We start from the raw sequence: 23,636 nt of genomic DNA, 5'->3' as shown, positions 1-23,636 counted from the left end.
AATAACTTTTGATCCAATTAATTGAGGCAGAGAGATAATTACAAAAAATTAAAAATAAGATAGTGCTGGAGACAAACCAAATGACTGGAATAACATGATAGGTATAAGAGTCTCATGCTGAGGGTCTAACCAAAGTAATAAGCAATCCAAAATTGTACAAACTAATTAAGGTAGAGAGATCATAACAAGTTGTCAAGGTGACGGTGTCAAAACAGGACAGTAAGGAAGATGTTACAAGTATTGAACAGTGTGGTGGTGTTAAATGCCTTGGGTTAGCAAGGACAAAAAATGTCAACAATTGCTGTTAATACCAGAACCGAGAGGACATACTTAGCAGGGCCATTTTCATAAAGAAAGAGAGGGCTGAGCGGGTGACCTGATGGAGGTCTTTAAGATTATGGAAGGATTTGAGAGAGTAGAAAAAATGGTCTCACCAAGGAGCACTAAACGAAAGGTCATAAACAAAAGACAATCATTAATAAATACGATTGGAAATTTAGAAATGTTTTCTTTATTAAGCATGGTGATAAAAGTCACTCCATGAAATACCAGAGGTAAAAAGCAGAGATACCTTTCAGGAGATACTTGGAAACTGCATGAGGGAAGAAGAATAAGAGGATATCCGGAAGGAGTTTGTGAGAAGAGGCATGTATGGAGCATATATGTAGGAAATGTAGTTAAACTGAATCATCTGCTGTGGTGCTATAGATTCTGTGTCACCCTAGGTAACCCTACTGGAAGTGCCTTATTTTTAATCAATGTCTTCAGGGATGTAATTATCCACCTCCGAAACAGGCCTTCTGCTCAGAGATAGTGACACTAATACCACAAGAGCTGTGTCCTGTTGGAAAAGGAAAGAGAGGATAGGATTGGGTTCAGTTGTGAACAGATTCACGATTTAAGTTTAGTGATGAAGAATGTCTATTTGGTGAGTGAACAGACAGTTCCTACTGTTTAACTAAAGAGTAGGCATGAATGCTTCAATGCAAACCTTGAACATTGTTAGTACAAACTATTGCCCAACTTATTTTTTTTTTAACTCCTTTCCATCTTTTGACAGTGAGACACAGCTGAAACTCACAAATCCTCCTGTATAACCTATAGATTTTGGCTACACCGTGTTAAACAATGTAGCTACATAGAAACAGTCATTTCTATCATTTGTATTATTGCTGTTGTTATAATGGCAAAAGTCTTTCTTAATTCTATGCTTGACTATTCCTATAACACTTTCACCATCTGCAAACTTCATGTCATTCTGAGCTCAGTTGCTTATTCCTAGCTCACAGCAAGTCACGCATCATCCTATCATTCACTAACCTTCTTCTTATTACATACATACCAATAAAGAGTAGGCCATTCAGCCCCTTGAGCGTGCTGTTCCATTTGATAAGATCGGGCTGATCTGACAATGGTCTCGCTTCTGCTTTCTTGGCTACTGCTGTAATCTTCGATTCCCTTGATAATCAAAACCTGTCTAACTCAGTCTTTAAAATATTCAGAATCCTTGCCTCCAGTGATTTCTGGTGAAGAGAACTTCAAATTCCTGCTTTTGTTGATCCATCCTGACAAACAGATGTTGCCATAATTAACAACATTGCTGCTTTTAATCACTGTACCTTCAGCTGTCAAAGCTCTGGAATTCCTTCCATAAACTAAACCCTTGCTAATTCTTTATCCTCCTTTAACACACACCTTACAATCAAGCTTTTGGCCATCTGCCCTCTAATCGCCTTTTGTGGCTCAGTTTTATGCCCACCAGTGAAAGATCTTAGAATACCTTATCATATTAAAGGTGCTGTTTAAATACATGTTTTGTGGTAGAAAGGTTCTGAGTCATTCAGCTCCTCCCAGGAAATCTAATGGAATTCAATGCTCTGGGGGTGACAAAATTATATTGTACTGTATCTCCAGATCACTTAGCACCAAATGTAATATATAGTTATAAAATAACTGATTAATTTCTTACTGCTTACAGAAATTGTAGGCCGAGACAGAAAAAAACCAGCAATGCTCAACAGGTCAGGCAGAGAGAAGTAAAGTTAGCACTTCAGGTCAATGAACTTTTTTTGGACTGGAAAATGTTAGATGTTCAATAGATTTGACTTCTGTTAAGTGTTGTGGCTTTGTATACCAGTGCCGTCTGAGATGCTTTGGAAAGGTTTCTTCTGATCAGTATCAGTTTCAGAAACCAAGTAGAGAGGGATGTCCAAGTAGAGACGAAGACTTTGGCAGAAGAGAGGCTCAGTCTGAATAAACAGAGTGGGTTTATTAAATAGTACTTAACAGCTGGTTACATTACATCTGGGTTACATGAGAGCCTCTAGTGAGAGCTCAGGCTTTGTGAGAGTTCAGGTATGATTTAACAATATGTACGCATTACTGTTTAGCTTTGTAGAATTTAGCAGTGAAAAACAGGTTAGTTCCCTCCAGCAGCAATCTTTTATATCCTAATACAAGTTGAACAATGTCAGAATATTATCATTGCCCTTTTTTAAAGCTATAGTTAATGATTCTGTTGTTCAAATAGTTGTTTGGCAACAGAGAACTTGATTATTGTTAGAAAAAGATACTTTTTTGACACTTTTTGTCATATACTCACCAAGTCAATTTGTAAAAAAAAAAACAGAAAGAAATACTCAAATTGTATGACAGGAGGGCATTGACTGGTCAGCATCTTTCATAGAATCCTTACATTGAGGAAGCAGGCCGTTCAGCCCATCAAATCCACACCAAGCCTCCAAAGAGTATCTCACCCATACCCAGCCACCTACCCTACTCATATTTCTCATGGCCAATCCACCAAACCTGCACATCTTTGGACTGTGGGAGGAAACCCATGCTGACACGACAGAATGGTACAAACTCCACACAGACAGTCACCCAAGGGTGGAATCGAAGCCGGATCCCTGGTGCTGTGAGGCAGCAGTGCTAACCACTGAGACACCGTGCAGTCCCAACGTTTGGTTGGAAACGTTAATGAAATGTGACTTTTATCAGCATTACTCAGATTCTGCCACTGTCATCATCCCATTTGCCATTTAATCTTGAATATTTCAATCTTATTATAAGTATTAGTTTTTGAACTTTTCACTACTCCCTTTCCTTCTCACTTTCATCTTGGTTAAAACAGGCTCCATCTCCAAATTCTTCCACATCTGATGTAACATGAAATGCTGACTTAGTTTCTCCCCTCAACAGATACTTCTCTTCCATTAGGGGTATCCAGCACTTCCGTTTCTTTTTTTTCAGATTTCCATAATCCCCAATAATAAGCTTTATACTTCAGAATATCTTCTGTTCCATGTAATAGGGCATTTGCTTAGCAAAACCCCAGGGAATTTTTTTTTTACTTAAGGGCCAAGGTCCGGTAATTTAAAGAAAAACTATAAATAGTTCAGAAAAAAGAAAGAGGATACAATAAATCAGAAAGTGGAGCTGAGATGATGACAACCCTAACAACCTGATGCTCTGAGAAGAGCATAATCTAATCACCACAGGGTAAGTAATTTTCAATTTTATGAATTCTGCTCTGTTTTAGATGTTGGTGACATTTTTAATATGCGTCTCCCATTAAGGGTATCTTTCATTATCTCAGCATGGGTTTTCACACTTTTTTAACATTAGTTTTTGGGCTGTAACAGCCGCAAGCAAAGTAGGCATCAATTGTCCATCCCTTACTGCCTTTGAAAGGGTGGTGGTGATCTACTTACTTGAACTGTCGTTGTCCAGACGGAGTGAATAGCTTCACGGTATTGTATTCCTGTAGTAGGTTGATAGAACCGAGTGGCTTGCTGGGCCAACTTCATTGGGCAGTTAGGGCTAAAACACAGAGCAGTGCATCTGGGGTCACATGGAAGCTAGACTAACTAAGGGTGGCAGATTCTACCCAATACATTGCCCACCACTCCCCGGGGTGAACCAGGTGCGACTTTTACAACAAACTATTAGGTTTCACCGTCATTGTTATCAAGGCAAGCATTTTTCTATTCCAGATTTATTACATTGACAGAGTTTAAATTAAATTTGAAATTATGTCCACAGATCATTAGGTCAGGCTGCTGGATTACACGTCCAGTAATATTACCACTTCACAAAGACAACTAGGCTCTTCTTCAATCTCCAGTTTCATACAGAACCACTTCTGTTTAGCTGAGCTTCCACCTTCCCAGCTCTATTTTTAAACGCTACCGCCCAAACTCCAGGTTTAATGAAATCAGGAAGAATAAGTTTCAGAGGAAGACTGATGTTACAGTGTCCAGTGGCAAAGGAACCTGAAACATTAACAGTGTGCCACATGCTGCATAATTTGTGTTCTTAACCTTTGTGTACTAGTTTGCGGTTGCACCAGGAAAGCTTCCTGACCTTTTTCTTGGTGTTACTTCAGTGAAAGGGGAAAGTTTGACAGCTAAGCTAATGGGCTTGGTATATATTGGTTTGTCTTTATGACGTAACAGCAGTCAATTAAATCTGCTTAAACTGCGTCATCTCTTCTGTCCCTGTGACTATTATGCTCCCTGTGTAGTGCTAACTCAATGCAGAAAATGAGCTTGAATAATGTTTAAATTAGTAAACTTGCAAGCTACGATGTGTTCATGTATACACCTGTGACAGGAACTCAAAATGTTACCATCGAGTTCAATCCCATTCTATGATAAGCCTGCAGTGCAGATGTAAATATGAATCACTTTACTAGAGAAAAAGAAAACTAAGCTAGTGGTGACCATGTAAGCAGTGTTGATTGTTGGCAAAATTCATCTGATTACTCCTACCCTTTAGGGAAGGAAATCTACACTCCTTACCTGGTCTGGTTTACTTGTGACTCCAGACTCACAACAGTGTGGTAGATTCTTAATAGCCTTAGGCAATAAGGAGTGGGCAACAAAAAAGTGCCTCAATGTCTAGTTTTTAACCAGAAAGTCCATGTATATGTACAGGATGAAATGAATTCAGTCAGCAAAATGTCTCAGCCCCACTGTCAAATAACCTGGCAGAACTGAGCTCTGAACAGAGGTGATCACCCACAAGATACTGGACAGAGAGTGATGCTGGTGTAACTGCAAAAGGAGGAGGAGACAAACTGAAAGGAGAAACCAATCAGAGGATTCATTAATGGGGGCTACATTCAGGTGATTTTGCTGGTAATGCACACAAGCAAAGGCTCAAAAAAGTCATCATTCAAGACAGTAGAAAACATTATTTGCTTTTGCAGTCAGTCAATCAGTTACACTTTCGAACAGAATCAGCAGCTGAGGTTTATACAGTGTGGAATGTAGTTCAGGATGGCACAGGAACAGGCCCTTTGCTCACGATGTCTATGCAGACCATGATGCCATTCTAAACTAATCCTATCTGCCTGCACACGGTCCATAGCTTTCTATTCCCTGCCTGTTCATGTGTCTGTCCAAATGCCTCTTAAACTTTACTATGTGCTCCTACGACTTCTCTTGGCAGTGCATTCCAGATACCTATCACCCTTTGTGTAAATAACTTTCGTTGCACATCTCCTTTAAACTTCTCCCCCTGCCAACCCCTCACCTTAAACACATGCCCTACAGTGTTTGATATTTCCACTCTGACTATCCATCCTATTCATGCCTCTCATAATTTTATATACTTCTATCAGGTTGCTCGTTAGCCTCTAATTCTCTAGTGAAAACAATCCAAGTTTGTCTAAACTCTTCTTGTAGCTAATGCGTTTCAAACTAGGCAACATCCTGATAAACCTCTTTTGCACTCTCTCCAAAGTCTTCACATCCTTTCTAAAGTTTGGCAACCAGAACTGCACACAATACTCCAAATGTGGCCTAACTAATTTATACAGCTGCAACAAGACTGGTCAACATTCATACAGAATGCCTCAAATAATGAAGGCAAGCATGCCGTACGCCTTATTTACCACCTTATCCATTTGTGTTGCCACTTTCAGTGAGCTGTGAACTTGCACCCCAAGATCCCTCTGTATATCAATGCACCTAGGGTTATTATTTATAACCTATAAACATGCGGTGTTTATACCATCACAACTTTAAGTTCAACACTAGTAATGCTAACTTCCAGCACTGTGAGACATTCATCAGTTCTGTAGCAATTGGAACCAGCTGGATCTTGTTGACTATGAGATCCTTGTTAACCCAGGCCAATCAGGAAGTATATAAACAGTAATTTAGAATCTCCTCAGTTCAGGGGTCTGACTCTGAGCTGGCTGGTCACAGTAAATAGTACTGTGTACAAATAAAGGATGACTTGGTGATGGATTACTGGTCTCTGTGCAGTTATTTCAAGTTCATATTCTAAAATATTAAGCATCCTCTTCAGCTTTTGCTTTACTCTCTGAGAGCAGTGAATCGTAAGGATTCACGCATCTTAGTTAAAAGATCACAAGTTCAAGTCTGTTTCCAGCCACTTGAGCACCAAATCTAAGCTGGTACTCAAGAAATGAAGAAGCTCCCCATTGCTGGAGGTTACATCTTTCAGACAAGTTATTCAAACAAAGCTCAATTTTCCCATGGCTAATCTACCTAACCTGCACATCTTTGGACTGCGGGAGGAAACCAGAGCACCCGGGGGAACCCACACAGACACGGGGAGAATGTGCAAACTCCACACAGGCAGTCGCTCGAGGCTGAAATTGAACCTAGGTCCCTGGTCCTGTAAGGCAGCAGTGATAACCATTGAGCCACCATATCACTTAAAGAAGACCCAGAATTCTATGCCCTACAGCAAGATAGTATGGATAATGGCCAGGTTGTGTTAAATGTAGTTTTCAAAATAAGCTACGACATTTCCTACATCTCAGAAATTCTTAATCCCTGGTAAAGTGCTTTGAGAAGCCCTGAGTGCATAAAGGCACTATCGAGATGCAAGAATTTCTTAGCCTTTAAGCAGATTATAGTGGAAACAGGGGAGCAGTTTACATTTATCACATAAAGTCGACATCTGTAATTCATAGGGTGAATAATCTGATAGCAATGGTGAAAATTGCCTTAGTGTTAGAAGTGTTAAAATGAAAGTGAGGTGGGACTTTAATCAGTAAGATTTTAGAGCTGATTAACCCGATTAAAAAAATTGAAGACAAACGCACTATAATTTCAAACTGTGATGGGGTAATGAAGACAAGTTGACTCTGTGTTTAATAAACAGTGCCATAAAATCATTAGTAATATGGCTTAATACCTCATTGTAAATTCAATTAATGACATTTTCTGCACAGACTAACAGTAACAAACACTTTAGTCCAGGGACTGCAAATACAACAAACACTGACAGGGCCTGGTGAGGTGATAGACTGACTGGCGGCTGAGTTGCAGAATGAGGATGTTTCGTGAAGTTATCTTTGTCATCTCTCACAATGATCAAAAGGTAGCAAGCTGCAGTACAAAGATTGCCTGCTTTGTGATCACCAGAGAGCCAGTGTCTGTACCCGGCTGTGTCCAATAAATGTACTTAAACGATGGCAGATTGCTGGACTGGGATAAACAAGGTGATTTCTTACAGTGAGTGTTTGCAGCAGAACAGAATCTGAAGCTGTGAAGCAAGCATGACAAAAACAGTTATACCTATTTCTACTTTATGCAGTATTAGGATAAGGCTGATTATTTTTTAGAAGATGATGTTTCTCAAAGAGGCAGGTTGAGTAATGGTGTTGGGAGATGGCAGGGAAGGTTATGTTGAAGTTCCAATTGTTCCTTAACAACAATGTTCATTTGGTAGGTCAGTGGCTGGTGCAAGCAATGTTGTATGACAAATGCCAGACAACCCACTCAATAGTTGATGACTGCCTCCAATGTTTTGAAAAGCGTCTTGACTCATACAAAGTGAATCCACTGTGGCTTCTTGGTAATGCTTTCCTCTGTGAATTTCTTTTTGTGAATGGCTGTTTGAAACATAATCTTCTTCATCGCACATTGACAACCATGGAAGAGGACATATCAACATGAGTGGCATAAGGCTAGTCATGTTTGTGTGCTCCATCACTTTTTCTTGATCCTGAATATGTTCAGTTCCTCTGTGTTCAGCCTGCATTTGCAGGTAACCCCAACTTCTCTTTGTTCCTGGGTGTTTTCACCTGCTCCAACATCCAGGAGTACATTTGCTGTGAGTCGGAACAATGAACAGATGCCGTTTTTCACATTATCTCAGCCTGGTTCTGTCTCTCACTCACAAATGATGTCAGGACAATAAAATAGTAACGATTGCCAAAGGTCCAAACATGGCACCCAGGTTCTGCACTGGTACATCGGAGTTTCTGTTCCAGCCAGTGGTATCATGGAATCATAGAATCCCTACAGTGTGGAAGCAGGCCACTCGGCCCACCGAGTCCTTACTAACACTCCAAAGAGCATCCCACCCTCTACCCTGACCCTGGAACCCTGCATTTCCCATGGTTAATCCACCTAGCCTGCACATTCCTGGACACCACATCACAATTTACCATGACCAATCCACTTAACCTGTACATCTTTGACATATGGAAGGAAGCTGGAGCACCTGGAGAAAACCCACGCAGACATGGGGAGAATGTGCAAACTCCATACAGACAGTCAGCTGAGGGTGGAACTGAACCCAGGTCCCTAGCGCTGTAAGGCAGCAGTGCTAACCACTGAGCCACAGTGCCTCAGGAAGGAGGGAGATCCATAGTGACTTTAAAATTCACTGGTATCCCTGTCAACACCATGTTTTGAGGCCCATGTTTTGAATGTAGCAGGTGGAAGAGCTCAGTGATATCCTCCTTTCTTAGAGAAAGGGGTGCAAGGCACTGCTCCACAGTTTAAGATAAAGCAGGAGGATTCAAGAGATACTCCTGTAAGTATGATCTCTGTGGATATGCAACCCCACCCAGCCTCTTCCTCCTGCTCTCTCATGCACATTTGGCTTGTCCCCTTGGTCCTCAAGACCTAATAGATTATCGATGATTGGGGTGAAACTCCTTTGAAAGCAATTAGAAACAGTGGACTAGCACAATTAACCACCCGCACATGCACTACCACTGTTTGGCTTTCAAGTTGAAGATCGTGATTCAGGCTGAGAAAAAGCATGTTTTGTCAAAGCCTTTCATCTTGCACTCATCTGGCATATTCACAAGAATACTAATTTAGGGGGAAAAGCAACATTTATGCTGAATGAGAGTGCTAATTGGTTGGCAGGCTTTCCCCTTAAATTTGTATTCTTGCAAATCCTGATAAGTGCCAGACAAAATACTTTGAAAAAATGTGCTTTTTCCAGTAATACTCATGTTGGGGACTGCCAAGCAAGTAGGTAAAGATCGGTAGTTGAAGAGAGAAAACAGACCAAGAAAGCAGACCACACTTAATCAGTTAAACGAAAGGACAAATTGGCAGCCAGTCTGTTGGTAGTGAATAAGAACTTTAAAAATTACCGCTCCAGGGTCTTCATTTGTTATCGGAAAGAGTTGCAGGAAGAGCTTCTGACATGGAAAGAAATGCAAGCGCTCCTCAATGTCAAAATTAGGTCAAACAAACATGAGATCCGTGTTGGGACTTTTTGGAGGTTTTGTATTTGTGAAGCCTAGTGAGTTCTCTCACTGTATATTGTCAAACTTGCCTCTTTAATTACAGACTATGCCCCTATGATATCTCTCACAACCAATTCTTATCACATACTGCTCCTGGAACAACTCAGCACTCAGCAGATATCTGCCAAAAGACCAGCATCCCTTGCACTGCAAGCCCATGGTGCTTCTGGACAAGCACCATCAGTCCAGAAATGCCCTGCGCAGTTCCTAACATTTGTCCCAGATGTGAGACAATTGGTGCCCTGCTTTGCAGGAAGGGTCCCAGAGGGACCTGTGGAATAGGGTGGTGTTGATGCTGGACTTCCTTCTCCTCCAGGACTATAGAGGCCACGACACCAGAACACACCAGCCTAATCCGAGGTTGCCACCTGGATTTAATCAGTCGCAGCCATCTGAGGGAACGCCCAGCACTGTAGGAAGAAAGTCAATGTCCTTCTCCATTCTGCCAGGGTAGATTCCACCATCTTCTCTCTCATAATTGACACTTCTTCTATCTCTGCTACTTTACCCACCTCCCACCGAGGTTCATGCACCACCCACTCTCATTGTTGCCTGCAACATCTTCCCTCACGTGCAGTCACTCACTCCAACAGCTCACAACACTAACACAACACCGGTGTGCCCTCTACACTTCCCTCTTGCTCTCTATCTGCAAAAAATGCAATAGCTGTGCTATCAACTTTCATCCTTGATAATACCTGCATCATTTCTGGAGGAAAACAGCGCACAATAGGGCGTAAAATCCTCAAGGCAGGTGTTGTGCTACCCGTCATTTGGCTACTCACCCGTTCGAGGACAGGATCCTGACTCTGAACACCCCAAGCTTGGCCGGGACCAGTATCAGCGAGTCCCCTTTATTTACTGTATCAGGTACTCCTTAATTAAGGCTATCCCCCTTGACTTGTCTGAAGCCTGCTGACAACTATGACAAGTTTCCTGACTAAACAGTGCGGCGGCAAGGCAGTATAGAATCATAGAATTCCTACAGTGCAGAAAGAGACCGTTCAGTCCATCGAGCCTGCACCGACCTTCCAAAGAGCAACCCATCCAGACACAGCCCCCACCTTAGTCCCATAACCCCACATTTCCCATGGCAAACCCACCTAGCCTACACATCCTGGACACTATGGATAATTTTACCAGGGCCAATCCATCTAACCTGGACATCTTTGGACTGTGAGAGGAAACCAGAGCATCCAGAGGACACTCCCACAGACATGGGGAGAATGTGCAAACTCCAAGCAGACAGTCACCCAGGGCTTGAATCTTAACCCGTGTCCCTGGTGCTGTGAGGCAGCAATGCTAACCAATGAGCCACCAAGCCATCAGTGATGCTAAGGGTATCTAAATAGGTGCACAGTGACTGAGTGCAACGAGAACAATTAAAGAGCTCAGAGACGTAGCCTGGTCCAGTCCATGAACTGGGTGCATGTCCTTGGGCACAAAATGTCCTTGCAGCGGCCCGAGATACAAAGCTGAAGTGCAGAAGCGGATTGGAGATGTGCCATGAGGTTTCTAAGAGGCTGGTACATGTCAAGTGCCAATGTCTGTGAACATGTGGTGCATGCGGCCTGCGCCCATGGATTGTGCCTTGAGACTTTGATGCCCAATTTATAATAGGGAAGTCATTCAGAGCAAGCGGTGAGCTAAATCCCCCAGGTCCTCGTTCTGGCTTCCTTTTTGGGTTTTCCCCAACGTCGAGCTTGTTTAGCGAGATGGGAGGCTGAATATTCACCAGGTGAATTGGGTCGTTAACAAGGAGGTTTAACAAGTGTCAGTCCCCATTAATTTTCAACTCGCTGCTGCTTCTGACCACTGCTCACGAAAAGCATAAAATTCTGGTGAGTTACTCCCATTTAGTTGATTAGAAATCTGTGTTATACTTCATTGTGGGTTACTTAATATTAGCAATATCCCAAAATTACACATCACTACATATTCTTAACCTGGTGAATACTAACAGTCATAAGACTGAGAAAGAGCTCTTGGGTTTGTTTCAGTCGTTAACACATTTGGTAAGGAGTAAGGGGTGCATGGTGGTTCAGCGGTTAGCATTGCTGCCTTACAGCACCAGGGACCCAGTTTCGATTCCAGCCTTCGGGTGACTATGTGAAGCTGCACATTCTCCCCATGTCTGCGTGACCAAAGTACTTCATGTTTGTCAGACTATTTTCTTCACACTGCATATACCTGTCACATGACTACAACGGTTCTTGTTATTAATTTCACCTTCAAACTTTCAAGAATCAATTTGTATGTGAAAAGGAAGTTGGTGAAAGAATACTAAATTAACAAGAAGCCGGGTCAATAAGTAAGGAATCTTAAGGGACTGACAGATTGTTTTGAGTTCTGGATAGCAATGAATGCAAGAGACAAATTAATAGCTTTGAAAGTAATCCCATCACATTATTCTGAAATATCAATTTCTTTTCTGGTTATTCCACCAACCATAAACTTTGATGAAATAGCTTTTAGTTGCAACTCGGTGGATGGTTATATGTGAAGACAGCTTGTAAGCAGCAACTGAATGTTCTGGGAGCTCAGATTTTAAATTTGTCTGCAAAGTGAGGCCAACAGTACAGCTTCAATTCTGGTGCCGGCAGAGGTGACCATGAAGGACTCACCTTCTCAACCTGCCCTTGGCTTTGGCATAGTGACCTTTAGGTTAAATGACTAACAATCATCTCTCTCATATGAGAGTGCAGCCCTATTGTCCTCTGGGACAATGGGAACTTTTCCTTACTTTTACCCAGAAACGAGCGCAAACAAAATCAAGATTGTGTCCTTGACTTACGTGTCTGTTCTCACTCCATCATCATCTTTGTCTTTCTACTGGGTAGCCTAGTCACTAACACTTTGGAACATCCAAACCCCGCTCCTTAATGCCTTCAAATTTCACAACACACTGTGTCCCTTTTACAAAGCTATTCAATTTATCTTCCACCTTGCTATATCCCTATAGTTTTAACATTTTCCTTTCCAGACATACATATATATAGTCTACAATGGATATACTTGCAGTATAGAAAAAGTACAATGCAAGTACCTGACTTATCTCAGAATAAGGGGCTGCACGTTTAAGACAGAGATGAAGAGGAACTGAGTGTATCTGTAGAGTTCTTTACTGACGGCTGCTGAGGCTGGGCCATTAAGTATATTCAAGGCTGAGATAAACAGATTTTTAATCAGTAAGGGAATCAAGGGTTATGAGAATAGGTAGGAAAGTGGAGCTGAGGATGATCAGAGCAGCCATGATCACATTGAATGGCAAAGCAGACTCAATGGGCTGAATGGCATACTTCTGCTCATAAACCATAGAGTCATAGAGAGTGAGAGGGATATACAGCACGGAAACAGACCCCTCAATCCAACTCGTCCATGCCTACCAGATATCCTAAATAAATCTAGTCCCATTTGCCAGCATTTGGTCCATACCCCCTAAACCTTTCCTATTCATATACCCATCCAGATGCCTTTTAAATGTTGTAATTGTGCCAGCCTCCACCACTTCTTCTAACAGCTCATTCCATACACGCATCACCCTCTGTATGAAAATGTTGCCCCTTAGGTCCCTTTTAAATCTTTCCCCTCTCACCTTAAACCTATGTCCTCTAGTTTTGGACTCCCTCACTTCGGGGAAAAGACCTTGTCTATTTACCCTATCCATGCCCCTCATGATTTTATAAACCTCTGTAAGGTCACCCCTCAGCCTCCGATGCTCCAGGGAAAATAGCCCCAGCCTATTCAGCCTCTCCTTAAAGCTCAAACCCGCCAATCCTGGCAACATCCTTGTACATCGTTTCTGAATGCTTGCTAGTTTCACAACATCCTTCCCACAGCAGGGAGACCAGAATTGCACGCAATACTCCAAGAGTGGTCGAACCAATGCCCTGTACAGCCACAAGATAATCTCCCAACTCCTATACTCAATGTATTGACCAATAAAGGCAAGCATACCAAACGACTTCTTCACTATCTACCTGCGACTCAACTTTAAAGGAACTGTGATCCTGTACGTTAAGTTCTCTTTGTTCAGCAATAATCCCCAGGCCTTACCATTAAGTGTATAAGTCCTGTCCCGATTTGTCTTTCCAAAATGCAGCACCTCACATTTATCTAAATTAAACTCTATCTGCCACTCCTCGGCCCATTTGCTCATCTGATCAAGATCCCGTTGTACTCTGAAGTAACCTTCTTCGCTGTCCACTACACTTCCAATTTTGCTGTCATCTGCAAACTTATTAACCATACTTATGTTCAGATCGAATAATTTATATAAATGACAAAAACCAGTGGATCCAGCAACGATTCTTGCAGCACACCGCTGGTGACAGGCCTCGAGCCTGAAAAGTAACCCTCCGCCACCCTCTGTCTTCTACCTTTGAGCCAGTTCTGTAGTCAAATAGCTAGTTCTCCCTGTATTCCTGTGTGATCTAACCTTGCTAACCAGTCTAGCATGAGGATTCTACCATGTTGAATGCCTTACTGAAGTCCATATAGATGGACCTAGTCCACTGCTCTGCCCTCATCAATCCTCTTCATTAGTTATTCAAAAAAGTCAATAAAGTTAGTCAGACAAAATTTCCCACGCACAAAGCTATGCTGACTATCCCTGATCAGTCCTTGCCTTTCCAAATACATGTAAATCCTATCCTTTCGGATTCCCTCCAACAACCTACCCATCACCAATATCAGGTTCACCAGTCTACAGTTCCCTGCTTTTCCCGTACCACCTTTCTTAAATAGTGGCATCATGTTAGCCAACCTCCGGTCTTCTGGCACCTCACCTGTGGCTATCGATGATACAAATATCTCAGCAAGGGGCCCAGCAAACATTTCCCTCGCTTCCCACAAAGTTCTTGGGTACACCTGATCAGTTCCTGGGGACTTATCTACCTTTATGTGTTTAAAGACGTTCAGCACCTCCTCCTCTGAAATATGGACATTTTTCAAGATGTCGCTATTTATTTCCCCACATTCTCTACCTTCCATGTCCTTCTCCACAGTGAAGACTGATGCAAAATGCTTGTTTAGTATCACCCCCATCTCCTGCAGTTCCACACATGGGTGGCCTTGCTGGTCTTTAAGGGGCCCTATTCTCTTCCTAGTTACTCTTTTGTCCTTAATGTATTTGTAGAATCCCTTTGGATCCTCCTTAACTCTATTTGCCAATGGATTTCTGAAGACTAATGACATTGAGGGACATGGGGATAGTGGAGAAAAATAGGCTGATGATCAGCCCAAGTCTCTTTGAATGCTGAAGCAGGCTTGATGACGCGAATGGCTTACTCCTGCCCCTATCTTCTATGTTTAAATGTACAATTCCCTTTTGAACTTTATTAAATCTTCTTTCACCTGTCTTTCAGACAGAACACAACAATTGCAAACAAACACTAAAAGAGATAACATCAATTTTGTCCCCTTTATTACACATTCTGCAAATATCCCTTCCTTCCTCAAATTGCTTAGTTTATTATTTAAATCTTTTATCTGCTTGTGCTTTAACCTTCCCTTTTATATTATTGCAATGTTGCTGCATATTTTACTTTTCTTTTATCCCTCCAGCTCAGCTGTCTCATCCCTCTGTTAATTCACTCTGAATGTCTTCCTTTCAGATGTTCTTTCTTCTAAACATCTTGGCACAGCAATTTAAAAAAAATAAGAATTTACATCAGGAATAATCCCAGATTACCATACCTCTGTGTTCAGTATTAAACTAAAAGACATAAAGCAAAAAATACATGAATTTCAGTTTAAAGCTACATGACTCTCCCTGCCCCCAACATATTTGTTTTTCATTTCGGACTTTGTTCTAATTTTTAGCTTGACTTTTATATTAAGTTTCAAGAAAATCTGGCCAGTGTGGATGGAGCCATACGTAAAAGTAAGCCATAGCTTTGATACTTGGTCTACACTAGGATCAGTAGAAACAGAAAGAATTTGCAACAATATAGCATATTTCATCACCTCAGGAGGTTCATCTGCCTTTTCTAGTGAGCCTTGTTTTGATGTGTAGTCATTGTCACAATCTGGGAAACACACAGCAAGGTTCCACAAACAGCAATGACATGATGACTAGATCATCAATTTCAGTGCTGTTCACTGAGAGATAAATAATGGCTTGTAGTAGTCTTATTATTCTTTGAGGGGCATGGAGTCTTACTGTGTGACCATGAGACATAGGAGCAGAAGTAGATCATTCAGCCCATCGGGTCTGCTCCGCCATTCAGTGGGATCATGACTGATCTGAACATCCTCAGCTCCACTATCCTGCCTTCGCCACTTGATTCCCTTACTGATTAAAGTCGATCTATCACAGCCTTGAATATAATTAATCACTCAAACTCTACAGCCTCTGCAGTAAAGAATTCCAGAGATTCCCCACCTTCTGACAGAATGAATTCATCGCCTCCTAAACGGGAAACCCCTTACTCTGAGATCAGTGGTTAGCATTGGTGCCTCACAGCGGCAGGGACCCAAGTTCGATTCCACCCTTGGGTGACTGTCTGTGTGGGATTTGCGCATTCTCCCCATGTCTGCGTGGGTTTCCTCTGGGTGCTGTGGTTTCCTCCCACAGTCCAAAGATGTGCCGGTTAGGTGGATTGGCCTTGCTAAATTGTCCATAGTGCCAGGGATGCACAGGTTAGGTGGATTAGCCATGGAAAATGCAGTGTTCCAGGGATAGGGTAGTGGGGTGGGTCTGGTGGAATGCTCTTCGGAGGGTTAGTGTGGACTCGTTGGGTTGAATGGCCTGCTTCCACACTGTAGGGACGCTATGGCTCGATGAGATGATGACCTCTGGTGCTCTCTGAAAGACCTATGGACTTTCCCAGAAGGGGGAACAACCTTACCAAAGTCACTGATCTGTATCAAAAAGGCAGTCGTCTAAGTACTAACTCTTTGGTGAAGGCAGGGGCATCCCATCTGAAAGACGGCAGTTCGCAAATTGCAGCACTCTATCTCTCCTGCACTGAATTACCAGCCTGGATTATGTGTTCAAGTCTCTGGAAGGAACTTGAACACAAAATTATCTGAGTTAAGGAGGTGAAAATGCTACAAATGAGCCAAAGCTGTCACAACAAACTAGCTGGTAAGGCAACCAAATCTGCATCGAATATTTCTGTGCTCTAGCACTTCAGTTAGCAAGCGCCGTTCGCCCTTTCCCCAATTTCAGTCAACAATTTACATCCGACGTCTTTTCCCCAACTCTGATATATCAATGAGAAACTCATCAGACTATAAAATATTTCACAGTTCAGTACAACATGGAAAAGATTCTTGTACATTCAAATGTTCCTCACCACCAACAACGTAGCACAATTTCAATATTCAGCAAGCATATTTTCATTTCAGTAAAACAAAGATATAAGATACTTATAATATTTTCAATAGAATAATTAAACTTCTGAGTTTGCTTCCTGGCTACTGTTTGATGACAGGGGATTTGTGGTTTTTCCATACTATTTGTGTTAAAAAAAAATGACCATTGTGTAGGCTTCCATTGACTTAACCCTGAACGGATAGTGAGATCAAGATGGCAGAGGAAAAGAAAGGAAATTAATACATTCTGTCCTTCCCAAAGATAGGGCAATAATTGGATAATTGGCAATGGATACATTGATAGAATCGGTAAGAATAGATAAAATTCAGATAGAATGAGGTTAGATAAAAAGGAACAAAGGTTTATGCAGGGTGACAAAAGGAAACTACAAAGTACAGCAGACATTTTCAATTTTGATGCAAAATTGTCTTGTTTGATGTTAAACGCATGACTAAAATTATAGTCCTATCTATGTCCTGATGTTTCAGCAATGTGTATGGATTCTGAAATATTAAAAATAACATTCAAATAAGTCACCCCACCTTTGCCTGAAGTTGCCAAAAGTCTAAATGCTTGATTTTTAAAATGGCTCACATTGAGCAGTGAAGTTTCTTTATTGTAAACAGCTCAGTTGCTGCTGCAGTATCCACATTATAACAAGGGCATGATCTGGACTCTTTCGAAGTTTAAAATAACAGGTCTACATACGGACAAGCAGATCCTTTACAGGTAACCCCAAGACTATGAACTATCAATCTGTAGTGTAAGCAAAAATAATTTAAACTCACCGTTATTTACCAAAACATGGAGTAAGAGATTCTTTGCTTTGAAGTTTTGGACAAACTGCTGTATGGACTGCATTGAAGCAAGCTCTAGGAACATAAACTCCACTGGGGAAAAAAGGGGAAAAAAATCCATTATTAAATTGCTGCTACTTACAAATTCTAACCATGGATACAAGAAACTTTTCACAAGCAAATATATTTGATTTCATTTGTGTTATCAATAGCTCCAAACACTGAACATATCAAAGTCATCAAATCTACTGCTCTCTTGAAGAGTTAACTAGACTCGAAACATTAGCTTGCTGTCTCTCCATGGATGCTGCCTGACCTGTGATTTCCAGCATTTTTTGTTTTCCATACTGTTAAATACTGATTTACTTTTGCTTAGATTATGGGGCAAGTGTTTTGATCACCATCCAACATTTAAAATAAACCACTCCCACACAATAAGATGATTGGGATAATAACCAGCAGTTTCTGTTTAGGGTAGATTTGGGGCTAGACTCTCCAACTTTTTATCATTTATCAATGAGCAGTATCATGACAATCAAGACCTGCAAAATGCAAGTTTGTCACATGCTGGAGAAGCATATCACATTACCTAAGTAGAATGGGATGAAATCTCAGCAGGCTTGTAATGTTGACTGACAAAATCTTAGCTTGTGCTTTAAAATAGTGTCACAGAATCTTTAATGGGAAAATAAGGCCTTGGCTTAATGAATAATCCAAAGGTAGCATCTTCAACAGTGTAGCACTCCCTCAGTACTATACTGGAATGGCAGCCTTGATGTATGCTCAAGTCCTAGAATGAGACTTGAACCCACAACCTTCTGATTTGCAGGTGAGAGAGTTACCAACTGAACCGTGGCTGATACCTTAAAGAAGTATATATGTGCAGAGGACACTTCCATCTTCTTTCATGTTAGCACATGGACGACCACACATTAGCATTTAAGGTTCTTTTAGTCTCAAATTCCATCGCACTTTAAACAGTGAATTATGAAGCTGGTAAATAGTGCTGAACTTAGCATCACCCAAATGCAAACGGTTATGAAATGACAATATTAGACAACGGCCCAAGGTGTAGCATTTACTTGCTTTGGCTGTGCAGAGCAGAACGTAAATATTATCTATACCACTAGAAAATCAGTATATTGTGCTCACAGATTGGGCCCAAAATGCCCCAGAGTTGAGGCAGGAGTTAATTTGGCTTCCTTGTATTATTACTAAGTATTAGAAAGAGGCTGTGCTAAGAAAAAACGCTAAAGAATTTATTTTTAAAAAACAGAAATCTCCAGTGGCTTTGTTCAAAATTAATCAGATCATAAGCTGCTTTGCATTGACAAGAGCACAATGCCAAGTAACCACACAGATTATTCAGAGGCTGAAGCAAAGCTGTAATTAATCTGGCCTGTTTAATTTGCAGTTGATGATTGTTGGGTATTTGCAAAACAGAAATATCCAGTGCCAGCTTTTCCTTCTCTTCATTTTTTCTTACATTTTTCACATTTTGAAGTGTGGCTCAAAATGCGAGCTGTAAGACTGTAACTCGAGGTTATATTTTTTGAAAAAGGGTTTGAACTTTTCATCATATTTTTGAAATATCTCTACGTTTCTCATCCAATGACTTCTCTTTGTCGTTTAAAGGCTGCTCATTGTCAGAATTTGGGTACAGATGATTTTGCAAAATAATGTGAACTCAGATTCACTCTCCATAGATGTAGCCTTACGTGGGTATTTTTACCTTTTCTATATTTTTACCACTATAGTGCAGATTTGTAACACTGGTAACATTCTGCTAGTAATGGTATTTCATTCACTGCGAGTTCTCATCTAAGGACATGCAACTTGAAAAGGTTCTCCTCCTCTTTCCAACAGCATTTCCATTTGGCTTTTTATTTCACCTTTTTAATCTTCTTTGCTTTCTGTTTCCTTTCTCTTTATCCTTGATCCGTTAAAATCTATCACATCCCGAACATTTTTCAGTTCTGATGAAGAATCATCAATCTGAAACATTAACTCTGCTTCTTTCTTCATGAAGATTATCTGACTGCTAAGCATTTTCTGTTTTTATTTCAGATTTCCAGAACCTGCAGTATATTGTTTGTGTTGTGCCAAGTGTGGCTATGTTACTGGACTAGTAATCTATAAAATGTAGATTCTCATTCTACCATTTAAGAATTTAAATATATATAAATGAATAAGTGAATAAAAAACAGATAACAGTCAGTCAGCTTGCCATAAAAAAAACTCAACAGATTCAGTTGTGTCCTTCAGGCATCCTAATTGTGCAACTCCAGCCTCACAGCTGATGTGGTTATAGAGTCATAGAGCCGTAAAACAGACTCTTCATTCCAACTCGTCCATGCCAACCAGGTTTCCCAGACTGAACTAGTCCCATTTGCCAGCATTTGACTCATATCCCTCTAAACGCTTCCTATCCATGTACCTCTCCAAATGACTTTAAACGTTGTAATTGTACCCACCTCTACCACTTCCTCTGGCAGCTTGTTCCATAAACGAGCTTCTGTGTGAAAAAGTTGCCCCTCAAGGCCCCTCTCACCTTAGACCTATGCCCTCTAGTTTTGGACTCCCCTACCCTAGAGAAAAGACCTTGGCTATTCACCTTATCTATACCCCTCATGAATTTTATAAACCTCTATAAGGTTGTCCCTCAGCCTCCTATGCTCTAGGGATAAAAAGGCCCAACATGTCCAGCCTCCCCTTATAATGCAAACCTTCAAGTCCTTATAACATCCTTGTAAATCCATTTTTTCACCCTTTCCAGGTTAATAACATCCTTCCTATATCAGGGCAACCAGAATTGCACGCAGTACTCCAAATGTGGCCTTACTAAAGTCATAAAGTCATAAAGATGTATAGCACGGAAACAGACACTTCAGTCCAACTCGTCTATGCTGACCAGTTGTCCTATGTAAATCTAATCCCATTTGCCAGCATTTGCCCCATATCCCTCTAAATCCTTCCTATTCATTTACCCATCCAGATATCTTTTAAATGCTGTAATCGTACCAACCTCCACCACTTTCTCTGGTTGCTCATTCCATAGATGCACCACCCTCTGTGCGAAAAAGTTGCCCCTTAGGTCCCTTTTATATCTTTCCCCTCTCATCTTAAACCTAGCACTCTAGTTTTAGTCTCCCCCACCCCATGGAAAAGACATTGTCTATTTACACTATCCATGCCCCTCATGATTTTATAAACCTCTATAAGGTCACCCCTCAGCTCTGACGCTCCAGGGAAAATAGCCCCAACCCATTCAGCCTCTCCCTATAGCTCAAACCCTCCAACCCCGGCAACATCCTCGCAAATCTTTTCTGAAAACTTTCTATTTTCACAACCTCTTTCCTACACCAGGGAGACCAGAATTACTAATGTCGTGTACAGCTCTAACATCCCGACTACAGTATTCAATACTCTGACCGATGAAGGAAAGCTCGCCAAATGCTTTCTTCACGGCTCTGTCTACATGCAACGCCACTATCAAGGAGCTACGTACCTGAACCGCTAGGTCTCCATGTTTGACAACTCTCCCAGGGCTCTACCATTAATTGTGTAAGTTCGGCCCTGGTTTGTCTTACCAAAATGCAAAACCTCACATTTATCTCAATTAAACTCCATCTGCCATTCCTTGGCCCACTGGCCCAGTTGATCAAGATCCGTAGTACTTTTAGATAACCTTCTTCACTGTCCACTATGCCACCAACTTTGGTGTCATCCACAACATTACTAACCCTCTCTCCTAAATTTTCATCAAAATTGTTTCTATAAATGACGAAGAACAGTGGTCCCCGCACCAATCTTTGAAGTACACCGCTGGTCACAGACCTCCACTGTGAAAAACAACCCTCTACCACCACCTTCCATCTCCTACCATCAAGCCAATTTGGTATCCAGTTGGCTGGCTCTCCATGGAATCTATTTGATCCAACCTTACTAACCAGTCTACCATGCAGAACCTTGCCTTTCCAAATGCACATCGATCCTGTGTCTCAGAATCCTCTCCAACAACTTGTCTATCACTGATGTTAGGTGCATCGGTCTGTAGTTCCCCGGCTTTTCCTTGCAACCTTTCTTAAATAATGGCACAACATTAGTCACCATCCACCTCACCCACAGCTGTTGATGATACAAATATCTCTGTTAGGACCCTCTCAATTTCTTCCTTAGATTCCCACAACGTCCTGAGAGACACTTGATCAGGTCCCGGGATTTATCTATCTTTATGCGTTTTAAGACTTCCAGCACCTCCTCTTTCATTATATGGACTCTTTTCAAGACATCACTATTTATTTCTGAAGAAAAATCAGAGTTAACGTTTCAGGTCCAGTGACCCTTCCTCTGACTTTTCTCCACAGATGCTGCCAGACCTGCTGAGCTTTCCCAGCAACTTCTGTTTTAGTTCCTGATTTACTGCATCCGCGTTCTTTCGGTTTTTATCACTATGTATTTCCCTGAGTTCTCTAGTTTCCATGTTTTTCTCCACATATTCATTTGTGATCTCACCCATCTCCTGTGGCTCCACACAGAAATGGCTTTGTTGATCTTTAACGGGCCCTATTCTCTATCTAGTTACTCTTTTGCCCTTATTGTACTTGTAGAATCTCTTTGGATTCTCCTTTACGCTATCTGCCAAAGCTGTCTTATATCTCCATTTTGCCCTCCTCAAGCGATTCATTTGATCCCACTTGTCTATACTTGGCATATGCCTCTTTTCTTGACCAAAGCCTCAATCTTCCTAGTCATCCAGTGTTCTCTACTCCTGCCAGCCTTGCCTTTCACACTAACAGGAACATGCTGGCCCTGAACTCTTGTTATCTCGCTTTTGAAAGTCTCCCACTAGCCAGACGTCCCTTTACCCATGAACGGTCTCCTCCAGTCAACTTTTTACAGTTCCTGTCTAATACCATCAAATTGGCCTTGCCCCAATTTAGAAATTTAACTTTGGACTATCCTTTTCCATGACTATTTTAAAACCAGTAGAATTATAGTCACTGGTACTCAAGTGCTCCCCCCCTCTAACACCTCAGTAACTTGCCCTGCCTTATTTCCAAAGAGAAGGTTGAGTTTTGCCCCTTCGTTAGTAGGTCCATCTATATATTAATTGAGAAAATTTTCTTGAACACACCTCCCCATCCAAGCCCTTAACACTATGGCAATCCCAGTCTATGTTTGGAAAGTTAAAATCCCCTACTATTACAACCCTATTATTCTTACATCTTTCTGTGATCTCCCTACATATTTGCTCCTCAATTTCCTGCTGACTATTGGAAAGGTGGGCCTATAGTACAATCCCATCAAAGTGATCACCCCATTATTTCTCAGTTCCACCGTATAAATTGGCTGGACAATCCCTCAGGAATATCCTCTCTAGAATAGAATAGAGTATCCTTTATTGTCACGTGTACTCCAGTGCAGATGTACAGGAATACAGTGAGAAGTTTTTACAATGCCTATAATGGCGTCATCTTAGTACCTAGCTACAAACCTTGGATACAAAAGAGGAAAAAAGGAAAAGTAGTAGCATTACTTACAGTGTCTAAACAATATGTTAGAAATAAGATAGCATAGTTAAAGGATTGACATTACAGTCCAGTAAAGAATTTCAAATAGCAGCAGCTCAGCATCTGACTGCCCATTCCAGGCCCCAGCCTAACAACTGTACTACTCCGCTCCAAGCCTCCAGTCCACTTCACACCAGCACTCAGCTGCACCAGGACTCGCTTTCCCTCTCATTGCACCAGCACTCGGGTTTCCCCTCGCTCTGCACCAGGACTCGCTTTCCCTCTCGTTGCACCAGGACTTGCGTTTCCCCTCGCACTACACCAGAACTCGCTTCCCCTCGATCTGCACCAGGACTCGTTTCCCCCGCACTGCACCAGGTCTTGCTTTCCCTCGCTCTGCTCCAGGACTCGCTTTCCCTCGCACTGCACCAGGACTCGCTTCCCCTCGCTCTGCACCAGGACTCGCTTCC

At 41.6% G+C, this 23,636-nt stretch overlaps 1 protein-coding gene across 1 annotated transcript in view; it reads right to left on the bottom strand.

Moving 5' to 3' along the window:
* dhrsx (dehydrogenase/reductase (SDR family) X-linked) overlaps positions 1-23,636 on the bottom strand; it is a 242,893-nt gene that overhangs the window by 64,816 nt on the left and 154,441 nt on the right. The window contains exon 4 of the mRNA XM_020515831.2: positions 17,645-17,746. Coding sequence (XP_020371420.2) covers positions 17,645-17,746 — 102 coding nt within the window. The remainder of the gene's footprint in view (positions 1-17,644; positions 17,747-23,636) is intronic.

Source organism: Rhincodon typus, chromosome 6 (assembly GCF_021869965.1).
Source record: "Rhincodon typus isolate 14 chromosome 6, sRhiTyp1.1, whole genome shotgun sequence".
Taxonomy (NCBI): Eukaryota; Metazoa; Chordata; class Chondrichthyes; order Orectolobiformes; family Rhincodontidae; genus Rhincodon; species Rhincodon typus.
Note: the sequence above shows the minus strand (reverse complement) of the source record. Positions and strands in the feature narration are given on the sequence as shown.